Here is a 25,419-nt window from a genome sequence, read left to right on the forward strand (position 1 = left end):
TGGTGAAGACCTAATATAAGAAATGAGCAAAGTAAAGCGTCGCAGGAGTTTGTATAGAACAAAAACTGCTATAGTGACTGAGGTCGTTAATAAGCCAAAAGATACAGTATATTACGAGTGTACTAGACACCAATAAAGGTATGCCGTTATAAATAAAAGTAGCAACGAAGAAATTCAACTTTTAATAACGATAAAGTCACGACTTGAGATGAAAAAGAAAGCGAAAAGTGACATTTGACAAATATTACTTCCGTGCCCATATAAATTAGTCAAGTTAATGAAAATATATCATACTTTATTTGTATAACGGTCTGGGAACGACACAGACGGAATTTTACACGGTTTTAATATTGGTTGTATCGAATGAGTCATGGAATGTTTTCGAGTTTCCAATCGCTATATTTGTTGCCAAATACTGCTTCTAATTAATGCTGTAATTCATTGATCAATCATTATGTTTGTTTCAGATCATTGGACATGATTCACGTCGATGAAACGGATCCCGTTGGAGGTGAGACTTTTATTTCTTAAGGACTTTATTGGGCTAATTTGTTTTTTACTATTTTGTAACATTTAGACACAGAAAATAACCTAAAAGTAACATATCTCCAATCTTGATAGCCTTAGTGATTAAGGTAAATACAGCAAGGCGTTAATTTCTTATTAGACTTGTAGTTTATATTTAAATATTTTACAAATGAAGACCTATTAATTTAGACTTGGTCTTCAAACAAATTGGTGCCAAATCTTAAAACTTCTTGATATTTAGGAAAAACAAATAATCTTTGACAGTCACAATTATTATCGCAATATTATACCAGCAATATTTTTATCAGAATCCGCATAAGCTGTTATTGACGGATTCCACAGCTGTTAAGATCAACAACAGAGCTAATTTTATGTGGTTGGCATGGTGCTTCTAGCGATACACTTGTTTGATATTAGCCATTGTTGTTATCGGCAATCTGGCTCAAAATGCTTTCAACCGGTAATTTCAGAAATTTGACAGCCATTTCGTTCATTACACTACCAACGAAAATGGATTTAATCTTGCACAACGTACCTATTAAAAGTATTTTTTCTTGTCGATTTGATTACCAATATTTTAATGAAATGAAACATACGTGACAATGTTTACAATTAAAAAAATAAGTATACAAATGCATGTTGTTCAGAGAAAAACTGATGAATTGCTAGGTTTTAGTAAAAGCCTCGAATGACGCCAATATATTTTCACTATTGATTAAAATTAAGGAGCAATCATTAAAAACATGGTTAAGAACTTCTATAAAGTTCGTATCAGTAATGATTATTCTAACATTTAGAAAGTTCTTATCCACGTTTGCTCAATTCGCAAGATACTTACCTAAACAATCTCATTTGTATACTTCATGTTTATGTGTTTGTTATTACAAACAATACATAAATAATGAAGAAATAAATAAACAATTTTTGTTTATCACAAATTAATCTTCTGCATTACTTGACTGTGCGATTAATTGGGTTTTATCAACTTTATACGTTTGACATTGACCTACTTAGTCACTTGTTTTAGTTATTATTTTTATTATTTCTATGAAATTTTCCTTTCCAATTGTACATCTTATGTATGTAGTGTGGGCGTTTTATATTGTTTTTGTATGTATTTCTTGGTGTGCAATAAAGTATACTTGCCTTTTTTCTTCTTTCCATATAATTTGTTTTTAGAATTCAACAATAAACTAATAATTATTAGTTAGTTTTAAAACAACCAGTCAGGTTTGAAAAATTTTTTTAGGACTCGATAACTAGCCAAATTCTTGGTAAAAAGCCTTTAAGCTATATTACTTTTGAAAATTTATCCCCCAAAGGGAAGCCCAATACTACTAAGTATGGGATTTTTTTTTTTTAATCTCTTTTAAAGTTTGTATGACAATCCATCAATTTTCAAGTTGTATTGATGAAAATTGGTATTAGTAATACGGTGACAATTAAAACGAAAAAATATATGTTTCATGACTTATAAAAACTTCACCCCCGGAGGGGTTGATTATGAGATGAAAGTTTATTGGTTAGAATGCGCTTAACTCAGAAAAAACCAAATTCCAAATTTATTTATTTTTAAATTATCAGCTAAACAAATGAAGTTATTGCGCAGGCCGGTGACTTCATGCGGTGGGTGGGATATATGTGTAGAATACAGGAAGAAACTTATCAGAAGCTTTACGCGGATAAAGTCACGGGTAACTGCTATTTCTTTATAATATTTAATTACTTAACTGAGTTACCGCCTGAGTGATAAAAGAAATGAAACGCTATAATTCAATTAATATTTTCCGCTATCAGAAGAGATTCTTGAGAAATTCTACACTTCGTTTGTGTAAAATATTTTTACGACTCTCGTAGCAAAACAAAACACATATCATTCGAAAAAAAACTTTACTCTTTTGCGTATTCTCGTCCGTAAGTCAAAAATGGAGCGTGTGGACGCATGTTGAAAGTAATTGGCTCTAATAAAATAAACAAAAACATCCGATTTTTGGCAGAAGATCGGAATTTGTCTTTATTTTTACCAGTCAGTTGAACGGTTCGAGTTGTCTCGTCGCCGACGACGGTCGTTCTTATTGGAAATGACAAGTGGTTCTTATTTGTGACCGATCATTTGTCTGTCCTAAAAAAGAATTTAAAGTCCCTGCGTACCTATAACCCGCCACGCGTAGCGTGTCAAATGATTAAACTACAACCGACTTGTCAAAAACACTCGAAATCGTATAGCGTTGGATGTTTGTAATGTGGTTTTGCTGCCGGATTCATAAACTTTTCCACGGGTTGCCAACTACTTATCCTCATACAAAATACAAAACGCATAATTTTATAGCGACAATACTCTACTCATCGCATATTTGTATAAGGATAACAGGTGGCCGCAGCTTAGCAACTGTCGGAGAAGAAAATAAAAAGAGCGATCTCAAATCAGACTGTAATGTTTGTCTGGGCATCCCAGACATAATATAAGACAGGAAGTTAAAAAAAATACATTTATGCAATTTAACAAAATATCAAATTAACTTAATTCTCAAATAAAGGACTAGGTATAGTAAAGTAGCTATATATATTTGTATATTTGTAATCTAAATAAGTCTCAGATGCTTTCATCTGAGACTTATTTAGATTACAAATATAAATAAACAATAAATAAATAAATAAATATACTACGACAATACACACATCGCCACCTAGCCCCAAAGTAAGCGTAGCTTGTGTTATGGGTACTAAGATGACTGATGAATATTTTTATGAATTATATATACATAAATACTTAGAAAATACATATAAACACCCAGACACTGAAAAACACTTAATGCTCATCACACAAACATTTTCCAGTTGTGGGAATCGAACCCACGGCCTTGGACTCAGAAAGCAGGGTCGCTGCCCACTGCGCCAGTCGGCCGTCGATACTATATCAATGCCTTATTATACCTACTTATGATATTCAAACCCTAATTCAAATTATTCATTTGCACTAAATATTCTTTAACAAAATAAAATGAAAAAGCAATTTTCTCAATGCAAGGTAAAATCTTTAAATTGGCAAAATCTCGATGTTTTTCGGTGAGTAAGTTTTAACGCATTTTGTAATCGAAAAAAATATTTCAAACTTCCATACTCTTCTTTCTAGTCTTCGATATTAAAGCATAGTGCAGATAATAAATAAATTATATAAAAATCTACATTACAACTACAAGTAAAATAAAAATAAAAATAAAAGGTGTTTTTGAAAATCAATACGTATCTACCTATATAATTCATACCTATAATCAATACCTGAAATTAATTTCAACGATTTATTATTTATTATTATATAGTATGTATTCTTTCCCTATCTATAAGTACCTACCTACTTATAACACAAACGAAACCTGTGATTACGAATTAACAGTAAAAGATAGCTTAATATAGGTAATGTTTAAAACAATTATGTTAGAAAAACCGATGACGAATTGTATGCCATTACTGAATCACTTGGGGATCTAGTATTTACGTAATATTATGAAAGAGAAAATTGGTCAAGTGAGATAAAATCGATTAGATAGGCAGGTGAATATAGGGCATGCCTTATTCCAAATGTTATGTTGAATCTGTGACAAGATACTATTTGGGAGATACATATTGGGTCATAATGTTATGATCACCAATATAAACCCATTTCCGGCCTAGTACAGGGTACGGGTATGCTCTCAGAATGAGCAGGGTTTAGGCCGTAGTTTACCACGCTGGCCAAGTGCGGATTGCTAATCTTCACACTCCTTTGAGAACATTATGGAGGACTCTCTCTGGCATGCAAGTTTCCTCACGATTGACTTCACCGTTAAAACAAGTGTTATTTTAATTACTTAAATTAAAAACACACATAACCTTGAAAAGTTACGAGGTGCGAACCGGGAATCGAACTCGGTCCGCCGAAGCCCTAACCACTAGGCTATAATCGCTAAAAAATAAATGTATCATGTAAGCCTTCTATTGCTTGCAACTTCCCTCGAGCTTACCTTATTTTTTTATCCTCATTCATCAATAATAAATAGGCCTTGTTTAGCATGTGGTACCGCGTAAATGGTGATAGACAGGTCATTGCCGCAAGGAACTTTTTATGTCTGTATCAGGATGCCCAAAAGTCCCTGCGATGATAAGTCAGTCAGTGAATGATAGATATTGTCCTTTAAGTAGTTTTAAGTGTTTATATACTTATAGATCGAAGCAGCGCTGTATGTGACGTCAAATTTGACACTACTAAATACAACGGCTGGTTATCGCGTACAGTTGTTAATCTATTAGAACTAATATATTGTAACGAGGAAATATTTTTTTTTGTTTGTTTATAGCCTACCCTATAGGCTACGAATGTTGGTACTGGAGCGATTCTAAACATTACTTCGTCAAATTAAAGCTAAACTATTACGAGGTAACGTAGGCTATAATTTATTGAAAAAAAATAGGAAATCCTAGGAAAGAAGCTAAATTTTGCCTTTAAAGTCATTTAAATAAATAGTTACCATCAAGGGCATTTATAATATATCAGTAAAATACACTTCAATTAATTTAAATTGGACATTTAATTTACAAGTTACCGATATTTAAAAACTATTTATGACTACACCCAAATAACAATAAACAGTTATTTGGAAATACACTTAAATGAAAAAGTTCATTTTAAAAACTTCACAACTTAAAAATATCTGTATAACTACACCTTAATTTTATGCCACACATCTCCTAAATAAAATCTGGCTACGGGCTGCTTAAAAAACAAAAACAAACGCGCTTCAGCTAATACAATGTAAACTTACAATATCAAAATAACCTTCACAATTAATAACTCTCCAGTTATGGTGCTTTTGGTAAAATATTACAGTCTCTATAAATATGGAATTTATTTCCTAATTGACTATCGTTTTTACCGTTATTTGCTGAGTATTAAAAGAAACATTATTATATCAAATCATGTAAACTGGAGCTCTAGTTTTACCTTCACTTTTGCAAATTTAAAAGTTGCACATGTGATCTCTAAGCTTGTACCCACCTTCTACGTATGTTTTAGTTTTTCTACCCATCTTTCCGGAGGAAGTACAAAAAAGTACTTTCTGTTTTCCTTTTCCTCATTTCATTTCATGAGCACGTAGTACGTATTTATATAGATACTTCAAATCTATTTAAAAATTGTTTTTTCAAAAATTAATATTCCTGAAATACAATTGTTTCTTCATTGAAATGACTTCATTATACAGACTTTCGGTGTTTTCAATTTCATTCACTTTCCAAAGGTAATTGTAAGTTGCCTCTATGTTGTTCTCATCTAACGATTCAGAGAAATATCTCTTTGATGTCGTCTGGTACGGCTAGGGAACCCTGGTGGAATTTTAATAGCTTGCTGAACAGGTGGTGCAATTAATCGGGGCCAGGTAGTAACGCGTATTTTAGACTCTTGAAGTCTTTTCAAGGGGTAACAATATAAAGTTTATGTATAGACCGAACCCTATCTCGTGGAGTGAATCTCGTGGAGTCCCTGATAACCAGGTTGGACATGGTAACTAACAAATAACAATGGGAACAATCTTTACAATAGTGTGGCAAAATTACGTCAATGAAGAAACAATTCAGTTTTGTTAGCCGATGGGTTTCAGATTCAAATAATGCATTTTGGAGTACGTCCAACGCGGCTACAGTTAAAGAATCATTTATTTCCCTAATGACAGGGCGTCACATCCGCCATCGCTACGTGCTATCATTATGTATGTGTTGCGTATTTGTGTGTGTGTGGTGTACAGCCATTCATCTTAAGCGAATAGATCACAGGTGACGCATTTCACAGCATTTGCGGATTACAAAACAACCGAGTTTCAATTCATAGCGTGGTGGTTCAGCACGTACTTGACGCTTGTTGCTCCTTGCACCATTGTCTATAGGGTAGTCATATAAGTTGTTTGATTTGTTTGTCGATACATCCCTTTGCATAATGATTTTTTATAATGATAACTTAAAAATCCAGACTTGGCCAGCGTGCTAGCCTACGGCCTAAACCCTTCTAATTCTGAGAGGAGACCCAGGCCCTATAGAAGGATGATTATGAACTAAAAAATAATAATGAACATTAATAAATTGTTCAGTTATTTATAAACAAGGTAACTAGAGGTGGTATACCAAAATATACGCTATTTAAATATAATAATTATGTAATAACCATTTATTATGTAAAATTTTGTTCCAAGAATAATTTTACATGAACATTTAATAAAACAGTCAACACGTTTACATATATAAACCTGTTAACAAAATGCGGGAATATTAAGATCCGTACGGCAAGACAGACAAATCGGGTGACCACACTATTTATTAAATTACTAAAATAGGTGATCGATTGTTTTCAAATGACAGCGAATTTGTGACGAGCGCAAAGCTTTTTGATCTGCTAACACTATTCCGGTCTCTAAAGGTGTCTTCACGCTTATTACATACTAGCTGTTTCCCGTGACTTCGTTAGCGTTTGTAAAAACAATTTAAAGCCACCCGTAGGAACAGTTAGTAGCAGCGGCAAAAAAATTATTGTGGTAGTGGAGGTCTATATGCCCCATTCTATAGGAGAAGAGTCCTTTAAATTTAGTAGGCTGATGTTGAAGATTATTAGCTATGAATTATTAGCTAGCGTTGGTGGCGTTTGACAGGGTGAGGCGGTGAGGCAAATGCGGTCTTAACTCGACTCTCATATCGTAAAGTGATCTTATTAAGCCAACCTGAGCGGGCCAACTTAACAGGTAAAAAGGATGAAATTAAAGTAAGAATTATAAGAGAAATAAGTATAATTTTATATATAATAAAATATATATACCTATATCTTACAAGAAAATGTAAAGATGACATTCACCGCCATTCCGGCACCTTGTAATCCGAGTTTTCATACATTCACAATTATAAATAGAAATTCCACAATTATCAGATCGCATGGTCACGTAAAGCACAACTTATACAATATTAAACATATTTTTAGACATTATGGCGATCTTTCTGCCGTCGCGCGTGTGAATTTGGTGCATTAGATAATTCTCTGGAGCAATCTGGATTACGTTTCGAGAAAACTTTAATTAGATACACTTATTATGTCAGTTTATTAACAGACGGGATTTACGTAATTCAGAATAATGTAGGGAGAAATCTCATATCTCAGCTTATGGTACATATTTCGGAGCCAACAACCGATGGGGTTGTACTCGTAGTGCCAGGTTGCTATTGGCGACCCATTGCCAGAAAATAGAACCATTGTAAAATCTATTACTCCTAACTCGTCTCATTATGAGAATTTTGTTTTATCTTTTAAAAATGATAGAAACAATCAGGAAAATCTCCCTTTTTTTTGTATACTTAATAAGACAAGTTGTCTAGCATCAAACCAAAATATTTCTTGAATAATTATACCAGAATATTTTAGTATTTAGTAGTTCAGCTTTTTTGTGATAAATGCTTATTTCTGCCGTCCTCAACCAATACTATGAAGAAAAAAATCACTGTTTTTTTGGTAATAATGAATGTATATAATAATCGTAACCGTATAAGTATAATATTAATATAATTTTATAACGCAGCGAGGCGAATTTTCTGATAAACAGTGCAATTAAAACGATCGACCTTCGGTTTGAATAATTTTTTATTTGTATTAGGTACGTATTCGTAAGAAAATGTAAAAGCCACTTGTGTAATTAAACAGTTACTTCTTAATCGAAGTTACAATACACCATCCCTACTAATATTATAAATGTGAATATAAGTTTGTTTGTTCACGTGAAAACTACTGAACCGATCTTCATGAAACTTTTTATACATATTCTTGGAGGTATTAGAAATAACTAAGTATAGGTTTCATTTAAAAAAAATTACGTAAGATAAAAAAAAAATTGAGAAAAAATCTCATAAATTACTCTTAAATCCTTACACTCCACAACAAATAGATCTTCAACAAATAGATCATACGGGCATGTATGCACAGAAATCTTCAGAATTGAAGAAAATCTTCAGTACGAGTTATAAATAACTAAAGGGCCTTTTATAACTCTTACAATGCCTATCCTTGAGTTTTTTATAACTCGTGCTGGAGATTTTCTTCATTTTATATCATCTGCATACCCTGTGCATACCCTCTATGCACGCCACTGCTGCCCAGCGTGGTGTTTATTTTCAAACTGTCCAAAACAAGGGGAAAGAGCAAAATGTTATCTTCTCCCACCGTTTCATCAACTCTCCGAGCATTGACGCACGCGTGGAATTAATATTCAGATATTATAATATACGTGTATATTAAATGGGGTAAACTTCGCCTATTACCGGTTGTCGTACTTTAGCAGGTGGATACGTAAATTTTATCCCTTGTCAGGGGATATAATCGGGTATATTATTATTTTTTCTCCCTAAAGGTACTTCTTGCTAGCCGTCCTCCAGTGGACCGTTATGGGCTATTGATTGATTGAACCTATTTTAGTCTCAATTGAATAAATATGGTGATCGTTTAAAATGTTGCCATTTAAATGCACCTACACTTCCTTAATATTATATCTTCGGTGTGATATGATTCATAAATTTTTGTTCAGAGACAATAACGTCTATTTTCATACAATTGAACGCATGCATATTTAAATCGTATGTATCATGGATCCCGAATTACATTCGACTTAACATTTAAGAGGCCGCCGTGACACCGATCTGTAACAGACGTATGATAATGCGTGGCAATCAATTAATTACGACCAGTGATCTTTCGACGAAGAGACGACTGGTGATCCATGGTTAGAGAAACCGGGTTAAAAATTATTATATGAGCAGACCTTAATATACTACTTAGAAAATATGATTGCCTTTAGATTGTGTAAATGTGTAAGATGTGCCATTAAATAAAAAATCGCATGTATTTTGTCCGAAAGAGATAAAAGTACCACAAAGGCCGCGGATTTTAGTTTTAACTAACTAATCCGGTTGATGCTGTCCCAAACCTACTCAAAATCCTCGTGCAGGGCACTAGCCCTCTTTGTCAAAGCAGATAGGAGTATAAGATAGATCTTAAATATATGCAAAATCTAAACTATATAATAAAGGACTTCGTTCTTAATACATAATTTTAACGAGCGAAATTTCTGTTAAAAATATTTAACTCCTTTACAGCATTTGAACATTCAAAACTCTTTGTGCTACGAAATACTTCGTCCCATTTTATGATGTGACGGGAAAAAATGGATAAACAATCTCATAGTAAATTTGCCAATCATATAGTTCAAAGCCTGTCATATCCAAGGACACGTTATGGTTTTGCAGGCGCCAGGCGCCTCGGTTGCTAATTGACATATATAAAGGACCGGTCTCATAGCACATGAAATTGACCACCTTACAAATGTATCAAAATAAGTTAAGTTGGGTGCAACTAGTGCTAGCCACGCCTAAGGCCAAAACACGCATAGCGCATGTTTTATTTAGTTATATATTTTTTGAGCCCTACAATAATGTGCTATATTTAAACGTAATTACGAGCATTTCTAAAAGATGGCACTAGTTTTCTCTACTGGTCGGACATATGTTTGGAGGTTCGTATCCCGACCTACTATGTATATATTATCTATAACTTTGCAACTGCCAATTACAAAACTTTTACCATTCAAGTTTTACAAAGTTTTTTTCATAGTTTTTATCGTTTACAGATCACGGTGATAAAGAAAAATAGTTTTTTAAGCCGATGATCTAGTTTTGTGGATTCTTTAGAATGGAAGTATGTTCGGAGTGCCGTATCTTGAGATATATGTCTACGCGCGCGCCGTTGCACCAGACTAAACAACTGCCGACTGTCGAACTTGCGGCTCATTGCACCCAAGCTTCACAAACTATTGGACGTTTGCCAAACGATCACGTGGTTGTCAACCACGGTGTAAGTGGATACCACTTTCTAAAACCTGATCATCTAGTTTTTTGGAGTCTGTAGACTGGAGAGTGTTTGTTTCAGAAACGATGATATGAAACCCCAAGATACAGAGTTCGCTTCTTTAGGATACCAATGCCCTAACTGAAAATTTGAACTACATAATATATTATTTGTAATATTGTTATTAAGTTAATTTTATAATGTAACACTAAATGACCCGGTGCACTTTGTGACACCTAAAAAACTCAACCATTTGAAAGAAATCCGAATTGGCGATTGCAATAAAAATTCACTATTTGGATTTATTTGCTGTCCCCTGCTTGTGTGTAATCACACAGGGAGTGTTTACTTATGACAACCCTATTGAAGATAAAAGATTGACACGCGCATAGTACCTTCTCTACGCGACGCGTACCTTATAAAGTGTCAGGTGTCATATGATTTTAATTATGCATGTGACGTTAGGGCTGTATCTGATTTATTTCAGTAAAAATTATGGCCGTGATTTAGTCAAAATTTATTAGGTTTTCGGTTTTACAGATGTCTCAGAGACAGCAAATAATGTACCTCTAAAGAACTTCACAGATGAAGTATTATTTAGGTTTTCATTTACACGTTGTAGAGTTTATACCCTCCACATTATTATGCCGGTTGTAACTTTAAAGATATTATCAAATGTTAGTTTAATAGACCACTGCAGTTTCCTAACTCAAATAAAATTCTAAGGGTATCTTACTATTTTATTCTGACCCGAGAGGGAATCAAACCCAGTGTTACGTCATTGATCATGCAAAATATAGCTTCCAGACTGACAAGGAAGTATGAAAATTCTTATGTCAGACAGAAAAATGAGATTAAATATAAATACACGATAAGAACATACAAAATCCTCATTCAGCCATTATTGCATGCAGTGCATTGTGGCCAAAAACAGAGAAAACGCCCACGTGTCACTTCATATCCGCGGAATGCTGCTGGCTCACAATTTTTTTCCATTTTCCCATTTTATGGTGAACGTTTAGAATATTAAAGGTAAAATAATTGATTTCAAACGCAAAACTATATTAAGTGAATTGACGTTTGATCAAGAAACCATTCTGAAGAAGAATTTAAGAACATACGGAAACCGTGTACTAATATTGAAGCACGGAATATATAATATTGAAGTACGGAATTAAGGACGGTTTCTGTATAGAACATACATCCGTGGACAAAAAAAAATATAGAATTATGATTTATAACTTCCTACCTGTCTTGCTTTTATCAAACCAATGTTTCAGCAACTTAATTAACTTTTAAAATGTCAATTGCGTTGAGAATAAAAGTGTGGCGGAAGTTCGACTATCTGCGATTCTGTGACTTTCATCTTCGTCTCGCACGATGGTTTCGGTTATTTAGCGTTCGCGCTATCAGTAACAGGAACTATCGCATTTCCGTTTTTAAAAGGAAATGAAATAAGAATCTTTGTTTTATTAAAGTAAAACTTTCCAAATCGGTATACGTTTTGGTTCTGTTTCGTTTACGTTACGTTTACACGAAATGCATTACACTTCCTTGAGTTATTTGAAAAGGACAAACGTGTTTAGTATACCTATGAACTCATATAATGTGTTAGAAAATCAGCCTTTATATGTACATTTGGTTAAAGATAAAAAGGTATCTTCGTTCACACTGGTCAAAACTATGCATAATCTGTGTTCGGTTTAAGTTGGAGTAGTAATTCAAAATGACACGAACCCAGATAAAAAACGAAAGTCATATAAAATGGCGGGAAAAGATAGGTACAGAGGAGTATAGACAGACGTGTCAAGGGAAGATTGAAGAAGTTGTCTCGTTGTGAGATATGAATATGGGGTTTTCTTTTATATGTGAACTGCAGAAAAATGCAAAACAGTTATTGGAATGGCCTAGGCACGTAACCCGTGACCCGGTAATCCGTAGTTGAGTATGCAGACCAACAGTTCAACGAGACATTTGATTACATAGCACTTTATAAACACAGGATTATTTGTAGTTACAAAATATCTCCCAAACCTATTACTGTATCAAAATTATTCTTTGATAAACCATTTCGAAGATTATTTAAATACTAGGATTTCAACCGCGTCCGTTGTCTGCGTTTGTTAAGGTTTTTTACAAACATGTAGGGAACTGTTTGTTTATCTGTGATAAAAAGAAGCGTATGTTACTCTTCGTCCTTTTATCTTACTTAAAACCAAGGATCAAGCTGATTGGTTGGTTATTTAGGGCGTGAAGGACAAACACGCTTTGGCATTTGTATTATTGGTAAGGATAGTAAGGATTAGAGTGTTAAGACCTGCCTCTTTTTTGACTTAAATTGTCTTATAGAGCAAGCAAAGACATTTCAAACGAAAAGTAAATATTTTACATGATAATTTTTAAGGCCAAAACCCTGTTTCTGGACGTAGCAATATCGTGATTTTTTTACGTACTCGATTTTTTTTTTTGGATCAGTCTCGCCATGTTGACCAAAACAGTACCGAGACATATTTGGCTCCCAGCGTAATTTTATGTTACTCACGTTGGATAGGTAGCCTAGCCCTAGTACAAAATTTGCTAGCTCGCAATCGAGGCGTCATTTTCGAGTATGGTAATACTTGAACATCGGAGTAAAATGGATCTTATTTGCAAGGTGCTACAGTATCAATTTGCACTACAATTTTTTAGCTCGGGCTTTTGCGACTCTAAATCAAGTGTGATTAGGCCTATTTTACTTTGACGAAACAGTTTTATATGCGAAAACGACTCTTCAATTGCGATCGAGAAACGTTTGTAAAACAAAAATCAGAAGTGCAGGATTTGCGACTCTAAAACAAATAGCAATAAATACATTTTACTTTTACAGTTCAGAGTTTAATACTCGAAAACGACTCATCGATTGCGAACGAGCAAATCTTGTATTGTGCTTACAACTAATCAAAATTCACTTTTTTGTTGCAGAGATCGAGCCGCCTTTTTCATACCGAGATGTCACAATCAAAAGAAATACAGATGTTAACGACTTCTACGATATGCTATCGGAGATCGGCCGGTGAGTCACCTATTGTATTACTACAATACACTCACAACGTTGCTTTGAAATACTTATTTATTGTTACTCTTATTATCTACAAGTCTGTAGCACTCACTAAAGCATTCCAATCTATAAAGCCGGGTTTAGATATATCATTTGCCCGATCGGATCATCGTATAAAGCTGCGTGAAAGCCTTTGATAATAGGTATATAAAAATTCAAAATTAATTTATTTCAACTAGGCCCAGTTTATATGCACTTTTGAAAACGTCAAGTCAGTCAGTCTAAGTCAGTTGTTGTGACTATACCATATCGTGATCGCGTATCAAATTGTCCAGCTGCCCGATTCACTGACTCTTCCTACAATTTATTTTTTATTTTTTGACGGCCGATTGGCTCAGTGGCCAGCGACCCTGCTTTCTGAGTCCAAGGCCGTGGGTTCGATTCCCACAACTGGAAAATGTCTGTGTGAAGAACATGAATGTTTTTCAGTGTCTGGGTGTTTATATGTATATTCTAAGTATTTATGTATATTATCTTAGTATCCATAACACAAGCTACGCCTACTTTGGGACTAGATGGCGGTGTGTGTATTGTCGTAGTATATTTATAGTATATTTATTTATTTACCACTACAAGCTAGCGCTTCACTGCAATCTCACCTACTGGTAAGTGATGATGCAGTCTAAGATAGTAACGGTTTAACCTGATAAGGGTATGGCTGTTATATTAAACCCCCTAACGGGTTTCTACACTACATGACATCGAAACAATAAATCGCTTAGAGGCACGTCTTTGCCGGTAGTGGTAACTAGAAACGGCCGAAGCCTCCCACCAGACCGAACCTTGGACCTCCCACCGCTCACCGCTGCGCTAGGGAGGTCATCGAAGCTGGGGTAGGATAGTAGGTGCTAAGCGGTTGATTTTTTACCTTTAGTTACGCAGTGTCTTGTCACACTTCAAGTGTGAGCAATATTCTAATGTTAGCTTGTGAAAACAATGCATATATAGGTAAATATTCCGACGTTATACCACATTAATAATACGGCCCTATCCCTCTTAATCAATATTGTGTAACGTCGCATTAGTTTTACAGTGTTTACCCCACTTCAACTGACTGGAGCTTTCAGATGTTAGACCATCAAAAAAACACTGCATAACTAAGCGGACGTTGCACGACGTTTAAAAACAAGGCCAATATAGACATAGTTCATAAAAGGCTTATCGCTATCCAGACACCCTCAAGGCTAAGGAATGTGTTCGAGACTTTGTTTATGTAATCAGAGCCAATAATCGCAGTACGTACCTTTACTTTCTTATCGGAACCTTATCGATACACAAGTTGTGACCTCTTTCACCCGCGTTAAGTATGGGTCATATGTTTTTACAATGTGACCTTGCTTATTAGACGGGTTATCGTAACGGAATAGTTAGTTATCTGAATTCAATCATGAAACAGACTTAAATATATGCAAATTATTGAATAATCATTATAATGTTAATATAGATAACAGGTAGGTATTTACTTCTAGATGATTACAGGATTTAATTAAATTTTTGTCTGTATATCCGATTTTGCTCCCCTCTATTTATAAGTTTAAGACCTCCCCAGCGCAGCGGTGAGCGCTATCTCTAAATTATGTGAGAGGTGCCGGAATCGATCCCCGTCAGAGGATTTTAATTTATAATTTCTGAATGTCCTCTGGTCTTTAGTGCTATTCTTGTCTGGTGCTCCCACCACAAGAATAGCGCTACGGCGCTTTTGGCCGTAGCTACCCTTACCACCCTGCCGGTGACGACGTGCACCAATAGATAACGGTTTAGTTTTAACTGCCATACCGCTAACAAATTAGCCCGTTACCATTTTAGATAACATTATGCCTTACCATCGGGTGAGATTAAAGTCAAGGGTTAACTTGTAGTGAAATAAAAAAAAAGAAAATTGGAATTATTATTCCAATTTTCTTTTTTTTTATTTCATAGCATACAATATTATTTTCTAAATACGTGAATCAAGTGTGATGGGACGTTCACTGGCAGGTAGAGGAAAACTCCGTCAAGGAATCTTTTGCAATCCTATAAATCTAAAAAACCACGTAAAAACTATACCGATTATGGCTGCGCTATTTTAAAGGAGCTTTAGGTAGGAAACTATATTTGGGAAAATAAGAAGCGGTTCCTCAAGACTCCGTCAGCTTGGGTATTTAAAAATTTCTGTACGAATTTTCGATTTTCCTATAAGAATAAAAGGATAGGACGAGAAGGGACAGCAATGGAATTAAATTTATCCTATAGCGGCCCTAGTGGGGCTAGCATACGAGCCACGAGATAATTATCTCAATCGGTAACTCGTATTTATTCTATAGATATAGACGAGATAATGGCCAGACATAACTATACAGCATGCGAAAACAAAAATTGTGCGAGAAACAGCTAGTAAACAAAGTACTCTTCATCAGGGGCAAGTTTGGTACAGTGTACCTCTGCCGTGAGAAGTCAACCGGCCTGGAGCTAGCAGCAAAGCTGGTCTCCGTGAACCGAAGGGACGAGAGGCGCAATGTGGAACGCGAGGTCGACGTGATGAGGCGGCTGCGACATCCCAGGCTTATACAGCTGTATGACGCTTACGACTGGGGGAAATACATGTGCGTCGTGCTGGAACTGTGAGTATCCGATTTGCTTTATCTTGAATAGCCTATAACAATCCACTGCTTGATATAAGTCACACTTTCCTTGTGCTGATGGCAGATCAAAATACAGTTGTCACCAACCCTATACTTTCCGCGAGTGGCGTATAAGGCGGTTAAGGGATAAAACGAAGAACGGGCAACAGATTCTTCTGTGCTAATACTGCCATCTACTGAGACCTCCTCAATGTGGTGACAATGAGCAAACCGTCTCGTTGGGAGAGTCATTTATTCCAGCAGTAGATTGCTTTAGCTAGGTTATGCGTGATGGTTGTACATTACAAGAGGAATATTCACAACATATAGTGATTTCGATGCATAGGTACACTATTTTCAATGCAGAGATGAAGCAAGGTGAGACCTTTCCAGCACATGGTCACTACCATTCAATACTACGAGTACTAACATACGGGGTCCACTCTGATTATTATTTATTTATTCGAGGATAACGAATTATTTTATTTCTGGAAACAAAAGGGGTCAGAACTAGAACCATGGGCTTTGTAACTCCCAACAAAAGATATTCAGCTGTGGACAACAATCGGTAGGTTTGAAGATAATGGTGAAGTTATTCTTTCAATAATTTCATTTGTCGAGCAATCAATGAGCAATGATGTGGTATTAACGCAGTCTTTCCAAATGTTTGGTAATAGGATTACGGACGGATGGACGGATTAGAGCTAGGCATAAACAAAAGCGCAGATAAATCAGAACTTCCGACCCACGAGCAGCGTCTAGTTTAACATTCAAATTGGATTTTTGTAGAAAGAATTCTTGGCATTCATGTGAAATGAATAACGAAATGAATGGGAGGCAGTGTGGTCTTGGCAGTAGATTTAAAGTTGACACTACAAAGTGCAGTTTATATGTCTAGCCGGCATAATCGCAATTAAAATTATTCCTTGCGTCTCGCTGAAACGTTGAGATTAGGATTAAAAACATTCGAAACGACCATTTAAATGTCTCGAGGCAACTGAGATTGCAGGACAAAGTGGAACCCACTTAGTTCTCTTTGGCGGCAGATTCTTATGAAAGTACAAGTTGGAAAAGAAACAGCATCGAATCGATTGTAAAAGTTTTGCTCTTTTAATGGTTTCAACATGCTATTGAATGTTTATTTACTAAGCCATTTTTTTAGCCTCTTTTTTCATTATTTACATCTGATTCGAGACCTTTATACATCTTTATCTTGAAAACTGTTAAAATAAATATGAGTACTGGTCATGCTTAAGGCCATTTTTTGACGGAAAGCCAGTATGAGATCTAAATTAGGGCGCTTGTTAGAAAATGCCTTAACACACTCCCCTAAAAGGAACTCAATTAGAGACTACAACATAAAATGAAATTTACTCAGCGAATTTATTTTACAAAGCCTTGAAAACGGTTATTCTTTTTGTTAAAAATAATAAGCTGAATTCAAACCATGTGGCCATCAATCTCAAGGTGAATTTTAGAATTTAGAAAGAACCAAATTAATGATGGCACGAATGGAATCTGGCCCTGGAGATCCGGTGACGTTACTCTGGGTTAAGAAAAATTAACATTGACTAGTTATAATGTTGATATAAAATGGGCAGATTCTTTTGTTCAAATATTTTGCCTGGACAACAAGCAGATACTCGGTCTGGGTCATATTTTGATTATATGGGAGTCGGGGCAGCAATGCCACCTGGAGAATACGTTGGTATTGGGTTCAAACTTAACTCGCACTGACATAAACTGCTCATCAACTTTACTCTAATAGATTAACTGGATCGATGACGGTAACAGAACACCAAATCTTACTCTTTTTAAAATTATCAATTAATCAAACTTCCAACTTTGTTTTGGTAACATTCCATCTTTTTTCACATTACCTTTCATAACATAATGTACCTAATTACGTGCAACTTTCAAGAAGATGGCCAACACGTAACCAAAAACCGGTAGCTGGAAGTTAGTCACGTACCAGCGAGGCGTGAGTCGTGACAAATAATTAACTCGTTCCTGAAAATAATAAATACAGTGCTAAATATATTCCACTTTAATAGATGATTGTTGAGCTAGCCAAGAATTCAGCTCAACGTTTCCGTCATCTTTTATTGTAATGCGATCAATTTAGGACAAACCATATTAAAAAAACTGAAACTATGGGAAAAGAAAGAGTCACTTCACGGACGATGCAGCTATGGTTGTTTCTGAGCGTGATCAAATAAGAAATTGGGAGATCTGTAGAAGAACCAGATTTACCGACATAGCCAACGAGTCTTGAAATAAGTAGTAATGGGCACATATCTCGTAGAACCAATGGATGGTGGGGTCCCACAAAGTACTGGAATGGCGACCCCGCACTGGAAAACACAGCGATGGTAGCCTTTGCTTTGAAGTCATTTAATTTTGGAATAAGAATTTTGTGTTGGGAGTTGTATGGATTTACTTTCTGGTGGCATTGAATTCTTCAGGAATTCTTATTAAACAGGTATCTAATCTAATCTGTGTTCATCATTATTTCCATCAAGTAGATACAAACTTTATTGCTGTCTTCTAACTTTCGTCGTTTTGTTTAACTCATTTAAATTTTGTTTCCTTTCCAATAAAATCATTTGTGATTGACGCCAAAGATTTTTTTTAATTTTTAATATTACAAATCCTAGACACGTATAATAACCGGGGTTGAGCTAATAACAGGTTCTCAAGTTAAATTAAGCATGCTTGTACCCAGTTCTGAAAACAATATCGGTTTATAGAGTATCAGGCCTCATCATCATCATCATCATCAACCCAGTAACGGCCCAGGCACGGGCACCAGTCTCATTTCAGAACGAAATGGGCTTAAGTCCACCACGCTGACCAAGTGCGTATTGGTGTACTGCGTCTTCACACGCCCTTGAAATCATTGAGGAGAACTCTCAGGCATGCAGCTTTCCTAACGATGATTTCCATCACCTTTACAGCAATTGATATTTAATCGCTTAAATTAAAACTCACATAAGCCAGAAAAGGTGGAGGTGGGTGGCTCAAACTCGGTCCCCCGATAGGGAAGCCGAAGCCTTACCAACTAGGATATCACCTATTTCGGGCTACAGTCGTGTTCGCGAGTATTTGAAAGACATTTCCGAGGTCGCAAACATCTGCTTGTGTAAGAACACAGCATATAAGAATGAAATGAACGTTCTATTTGCGGCACAATTAAATAAAATTATAAATGCGCGCTCATGCCAGTGTCATGTGAATTATGTTTGTAGTAATTATTCCAAACGTGGGCGCATGTACCTGCGCCATGCAGCGTATCGCAAATTCGTAGTCATTCTAAATTGGTGCATCCATTCAAACTACGATCCAGGCGCATGCTTTGACTGTGAGTCATCGCAGTTGTAGGGATGGGACAGGAATATACAACGTGTAACCGCATTACGAAGTAATCTTTAAGGATGCACATATATTTTTCCATAAAAACAAATTAAAAAAATTCAAGTGTTTACGAATGACAAACCTATTGAAGATAAAAGACCGACACACGCATAGTACCTACGCTACGCGACGCGTACCTAATAAAGTGACAGGAGTCACATGATTTTTAATTTTTTATGTGATGCTACGGCTGTATATGATTTCTTTCAGTAAAAACTATGGCAGTGGTTTTCTCAAAAACTATTAGGTTTTCGGTTTCACATTTAAGATTCAGAGACAGTACATAATGTACATCTAAACACTGTGAAGTATTATTTTGGTTTTCATTTACACGTTGTATATCTATATAAATAGTTCAATTGGTGGAAATGGATTGGATGGAAAGATAAAAAGGCTAAAGTTTTGTGATAGATTCCCGTTGGCATCCTTCGGATGGAAAACCATGAAAACGGTTATACAAATCTGATATTAGCCAGTTCGTGAGTGATATTTTGTATATATATATATTTATAGATAATGATTCTTATAATGACTTTAAAAGAAACTTCCTTATTGATATTAAAAGAGCATCACAAAATAAGGTCACTTGATTGGACACGTACTGCTTAATGCTAATTTCCGTAATTTTGGACGGAAATTTTATTATGTTTATAAACATTAGCGCTACAGTTTTGATTACTAAGAACATAATTTCAGCTTCTTTTAATAATATTTATCCAGTTCATGCATATTTTAATTTAAATAAACATTGCTCGCAAAAGCCAATGCATATTTTAGGCACTTTTGTGCATCGCCTGTCTGTGTATGAAAAGCCTTCCTTGTATGAAAAGGTTTGGGATTCATTATCCGTTTTTGCTCGTTCGCTAAATGGCAAACCGGCCTAAGCGTACCTGTTGTTCTCGTACTTTTGTTGAACCACAATCTATCATTAAATTTATTCTAACTGTATTTCTGTTTAAATCTTGTGAACAGCTAAATGGATTGTGACGGAACTTATACAGTTAGATAAAATATAATAAGGAGAACAATTTATTGTTCTAGGCAACTTTAAAATGCGGGAAATTATAATAAGGGGAGGATACAACTGATTTTGTTGAATTCTCTAGAAATTCGTACTTAAATAAATATCAATAAAGTTTCAATCAAAGATTATCCAAAATTTTACTATTGTTTTTTTTGTATGTAAAAAAAGGTAAAATCTGAATCATGCGAAGGTATTTAGTGTTTACATACCCATCACTTGTGTCACACATAAGTACACTACGAATTCAGCTCCTGATGTATTTTGTTTTGTAATTGGTCATACGCCGCCAATATAGGATACGTATGGTGATATTCCAACTTTGTGTTTAGAAGTTTCATCAAAATAACGTTAGGCTTGTCAGTTAAATTGGTTGAAAGGACTCCTAAACTCGACTTATTCTTCTACTATAATTCATCCTTTACTATATTTTAAATGCGAAAGTGTCAGTACGTTCTTCTTTCACCCAGCAACGTTTTTAAAATAAGTATCTAATTCAGAACATAAGGCAATGTGTGTGAAACAAAATCCCGGTTGAAAGGCAATCCTTACTAATATTATAAATGCGAAAATGTGGTTGTTTGTTTGCTTGCTTGTACAACCTTTACGCCCTATCCGAGCAACCAGTCGTATTGATATTTGGCTTAGAATAAGTTGAAAGGACAAGGAAGAGTAAAATAGGTTTCTTTCCATACCAAAAAAAAAACGGTTCCCACGGACTTTGTAAAACGAACGTGAACGAAGAATACGGGTATCAGTTAGTAGATTATAAATCGCTCAGTCAATGAATCAGTACGTAGGTATTTAGTGTTTAGATGACCATCCCTAGTAAGTTACGATACGCATCAGGCTACCGACGTATTTTGTTTAGTAATCCGCTTCTGACGTGCGCCGCCTCTGTTATGGACACGGTATGGAGATTTCCCAACTATTTAAAGGTTGCGCGTGTTTTAATTCTGACCTGTTAACGTAAAACAAGCTATACAATGAGGGCATTTAGAATGATCGTTTGGATTCCTAAACGTGGACTTCTATATCTGTACTAATATTAGAAAGAGGAAAGATTTTTTTGTTTGTTTTTGTAACCAATGGACTACGAGAGTACGAGACCAATTTTAACAATTTCTTCGCCAAATGATAGCTAAACTATCACGAACAACAAATAATTGTTTATAATTTATTTTTAAAAAAATATAAAATCCTACAAAAACTGCAATACTATATATATTTAGATAACTTCTAGAGTGAAATGGTTTCAGCTATTTTCATCCCGGGATCGCTATAATATACCTATTAGGATATTTCATAAAAAATCGTACAAACAGTCGAGAAAATAACGTAACATAACGTTATAGATCGTTGCTGATAAAGATACTCAATTAATTGAGAGACGCCTATCTCCAAGATGTGCAACTCACTTTTAATTTAAGTATTACACTACAAACCTTTCACAGTGTTATCTTCAAAGCTAAGAACAGGTGCATAATGACAAACATTTCGTAGAACAATCACTCCTATTGTAATTCCAACATTGTCGCCGGCAACATAAGGTAAGTAGTATATACGTACCTCATACCCATCGTTCCTTGAGAATGCAATACATTTCACGTTCTAAAGCCAGCTGTGTTCATTTACGTGAGACGTGACGTAGGCCTGACCGTGCCGAACTCTTTGGCGCAGTGGTTAGTTGGTAATTTATAATATCTTGTCTGGTCTCGAAGGCTACGGCCTTGACTACTATCCCTATGACAAATACGGGACACCAAGCTACGTACGGTATAGTACGATTCTGCGTAGTGACCGAATGTTTAACATAAGTGCCTTTTCCTAGACGTTAACCATAAGTACTTATCTACAATTTTTGCCTGGTGAGATTGCAGAGTATTAACTTCTATAGAAACAAAAAAACTAACGTGTTTTAATTCTACTTCGAGTTAGCCCCTAGTATAGCAGTTACATTAAACCCATAACCTTAGTCGGTTTCTACACGACGATATCGTATCGTAACGCCCTTAACGCTGAATCACTTAGCGGCCTCCTACTAGACCAGACCGGAGAGAATTCAGAAAAAAACTGATTGTTTTAATTCAACTGTCATATTTTAGAAATACCGACATAGCTCAGCCAGTCGCAAAGCTGTAGTTTCAATGGGTGGGTGGGACGTTGGGCTCCCAAATGCTGAAATGGCGACTCGCACAAGTAAACGCAGGGTTGGCCGACCCCCAAAGAGGTGGAGAGACGACATCAAACAAGTCGCTGGGAGACCCTGGAAACAAGCGGCCTGAGACCGTGGATTTTGGAGCTCACTACAAGAGACCTGTGTCCAGCAGTGGACGTCAATCGGAGGACGTGATAATAATGATGACGGAGCACGCGTCTCCTCTTACAATGGGAAGGGGTTAAGGCCGTAGTTTCTGGACTCCACACACCTTTGAGAACATTATGAAGAACTCTCAGGCATAACTTAAAACGCACATAACTTAGAAAAGCTAGAAATTTAATTTGTTTAGGTGGGATTCGAACTCGGCTCCCTGATAGTGAAGTCGAGCTCGTACCCAAATCGCTACAACCGCTTGCGAACTCCATATACTATACTGGAAAAACCTTAACCTTCTTTAATGAAAGTGAAATAAGTCTGTAATTAATTTGCCGAAAACAGCACCTGTCGGCGACTGTCGCCGCGCCCTAATTACCACACCTGCGTTATCTCAACTCATCTATTTTTGGCACTTTTCAACAAGTCTCTCTATCTACAGTTCACAGTCAATTTGCGTTCACGATGATAAGGGACAGGTTATTAAAAAAACCATGTAGCCGTTTCTAAAAATGAAAGCGTCCTTGAATACTCATTTAATTAATTATATCAACACGTATGTAGGTATACATAATAACGTACATAACCATAAATAGATATTACTCTCATTTTTGGATTCTAATAATGTGTAAATGTTACGAGTAGCATATGAGTTATTTAAAGGGAAACTGACGTTTCTGGACACAAATGAATCAAGTGGGTACATCAGGTTTTTGTTAACCTATGTCCGTACTGTTAAATGAAACTTGAAGCTTTAGTAGTAGCACAGGTTTTTGTGACAGCTCGTCCGGTGAAATACTCGTTGTAAATAAAGGAAAGAGTAAAAGTCTGATTGTTATTATTATAAAAAAACTATGATTTTTTTTAAAACCACTACTCCGCTTGCGGGGCTTTTGAGTACCCAAGCAACCGGCGGTCAAGGCTCCAGATTGAAGAAACTCCTCACAACACGTGCCATTTCAAGAATTACTGCCTTCTATATGCCTTATGGCCCTTGATCCAACAACCAAGCGAAAGCTTCTTAAGATGTTGGTCTAAGCTTTTCGCGAGAAGACCATTGACTGAAACAATTACTGTATATTATTATTATTTTCACAATGCTGTTTTCTGGTCTGAAATTGTGGGCTGTGTAGTCGGTGCTGTCATAGGCACCTACTTAACACCTACGCCTCACGTTGATGGACACAGTGTTCCTTGGATGCCCTGCGAAGTACTGTCTGTTTATAGGCGGTCCGTCAATTAATAATACTGTAAAAGAGACTTGAGTTAATTATGTGCGTAAAAATTAAGTCGTAAGGAAGTATTCACCTGGTCTCTTTATAAAATTAAAAATTACATAATTATACTTACGATAATATTTGAAATTTAGAGAGAAAGATGATAGAAGAAGATATGCTAATGAGCTAATTATATAGATTTATATATAGATAGAATTATATAGATTTTTTGTGATCTATCCAAAGCATTCGATTGTGTTGATCATAAAACCTTGCTTCTTAAACTAGCCCATTATGGTATCAAAAACGTTGCACTAAATTTGGTTGCCTCTTATCTCAGTGACAGAACCCAAAGGGTTTGCATAATAGACATTAAGTCGCAGGGGTCGGCTACGTCAATGGGTGTCCCACAAGGTTCAATCTTGGGTCCCTTTCTATTTTTGGTGTATATAAAGGATCTACCGCACCATGTCAGTGAAACCTGTGACATTGTACTGTTTGCTGATGATACATCTCTAATTTTTAAAACTGATAGAGGTAGAGACAACTCTGACGATGTAAGCCGTGCTATGTCGCATGTGTCGCACTGGTTTACTGTCAATAATTTACTTTTAAATGCAAAAAAAGTGTGTGGAATTTATTTTACCAAATGTAAAGAAAGTTAATAAAAATATAATAATAAATGGAGAATCACTAAAAATGGAAGATTCCACAGTTTTTCTGGGCATGACCTTGGATTGTAAGCTTCAGTGGGGTACCCATATAGATACACTAGCAGGTAAACTAAGCTCGGCTGCCTACGCCGTCAGGAAAATTAGACAGATTACTGACGTAGAAACAGCAAGACTTGTTTACTTCGCGTACTTTCATAGTGTGATGTCTTACGGGATCTTATTATGGGGCAAAGCTGCTGATATTGAAACTATATTCATATTGCAGAAAAGAGCTGTACGGTCAATATATAAACTTAAATCACGTGAATCCCTCCGTGAAAAATTTAAAGAAATTGGTATACTTACGGTAGCCTCACAATACATTTATAACAATATAGTATTTGTAAGACAACATATTAGTCTGTATAAACAAAAAGTGGATATAAACAGTCGACTTACAAGAAATGGTCATAAATTAGTGACATCTGCATATCGTCTGCGAAAGGTGCAGAAGTCATTTGTGGGATTGAGTATACGCTTTTATAATATGATTCCTAAGGTAATTTTGGACCTACCAATGCATAAGTTTAAAGAATGTGTTAAAACACATTTATTACAGCGAGGTTATTATACAATTGATGAGTTTCTTAATGACAAGGTTGCTTGGAAGCATC

The 25,419-nt window shown here is 35.6% G+C and overlaps 1 protein-coding gene across 1 annotated transcript in view; it reads left to right on the forward strand.

The window, feature by feature from the left end:
• Nucleotides 1-25,419, forward strand: part of LOC120624908 (myosin light chain kinase, smooth muscle-like) — a 60,033-nt gene that overhangs the window by 16,878 nt on the left and 17,736 nt on the right. Inside the window, exons 2-4 of the mRNA XM_039891698.1 lie at nt 468-511; nt 13,391-13,481; nt 15,923-16,126. Coding sequence (XP_039747632.1) covers nt 478-511; nt 13,391-13,481; nt 15,923-16,126 — 329 coding nt within the window. The 5' untranslated portion in view covers nt 468-477. The remainder of the gene's footprint in view (nt 1-467; nt 512-13,390; nt 13,482-15,922; nt 16,127-25,419) is intronic.

Source organism: Pararge aegeria, chromosome 7, assembly GCF_905163445.1.
Source record: "Pararge aegeria chromosome 7, ilParAegt1.1, whole genome shotgun sequence".
Taxonomy (NCBI): Eukaryota; Metazoa; Arthropoda; class Insecta; order Lepidoptera; family Nymphalidae; genus Pararge; species Pararge aegeria.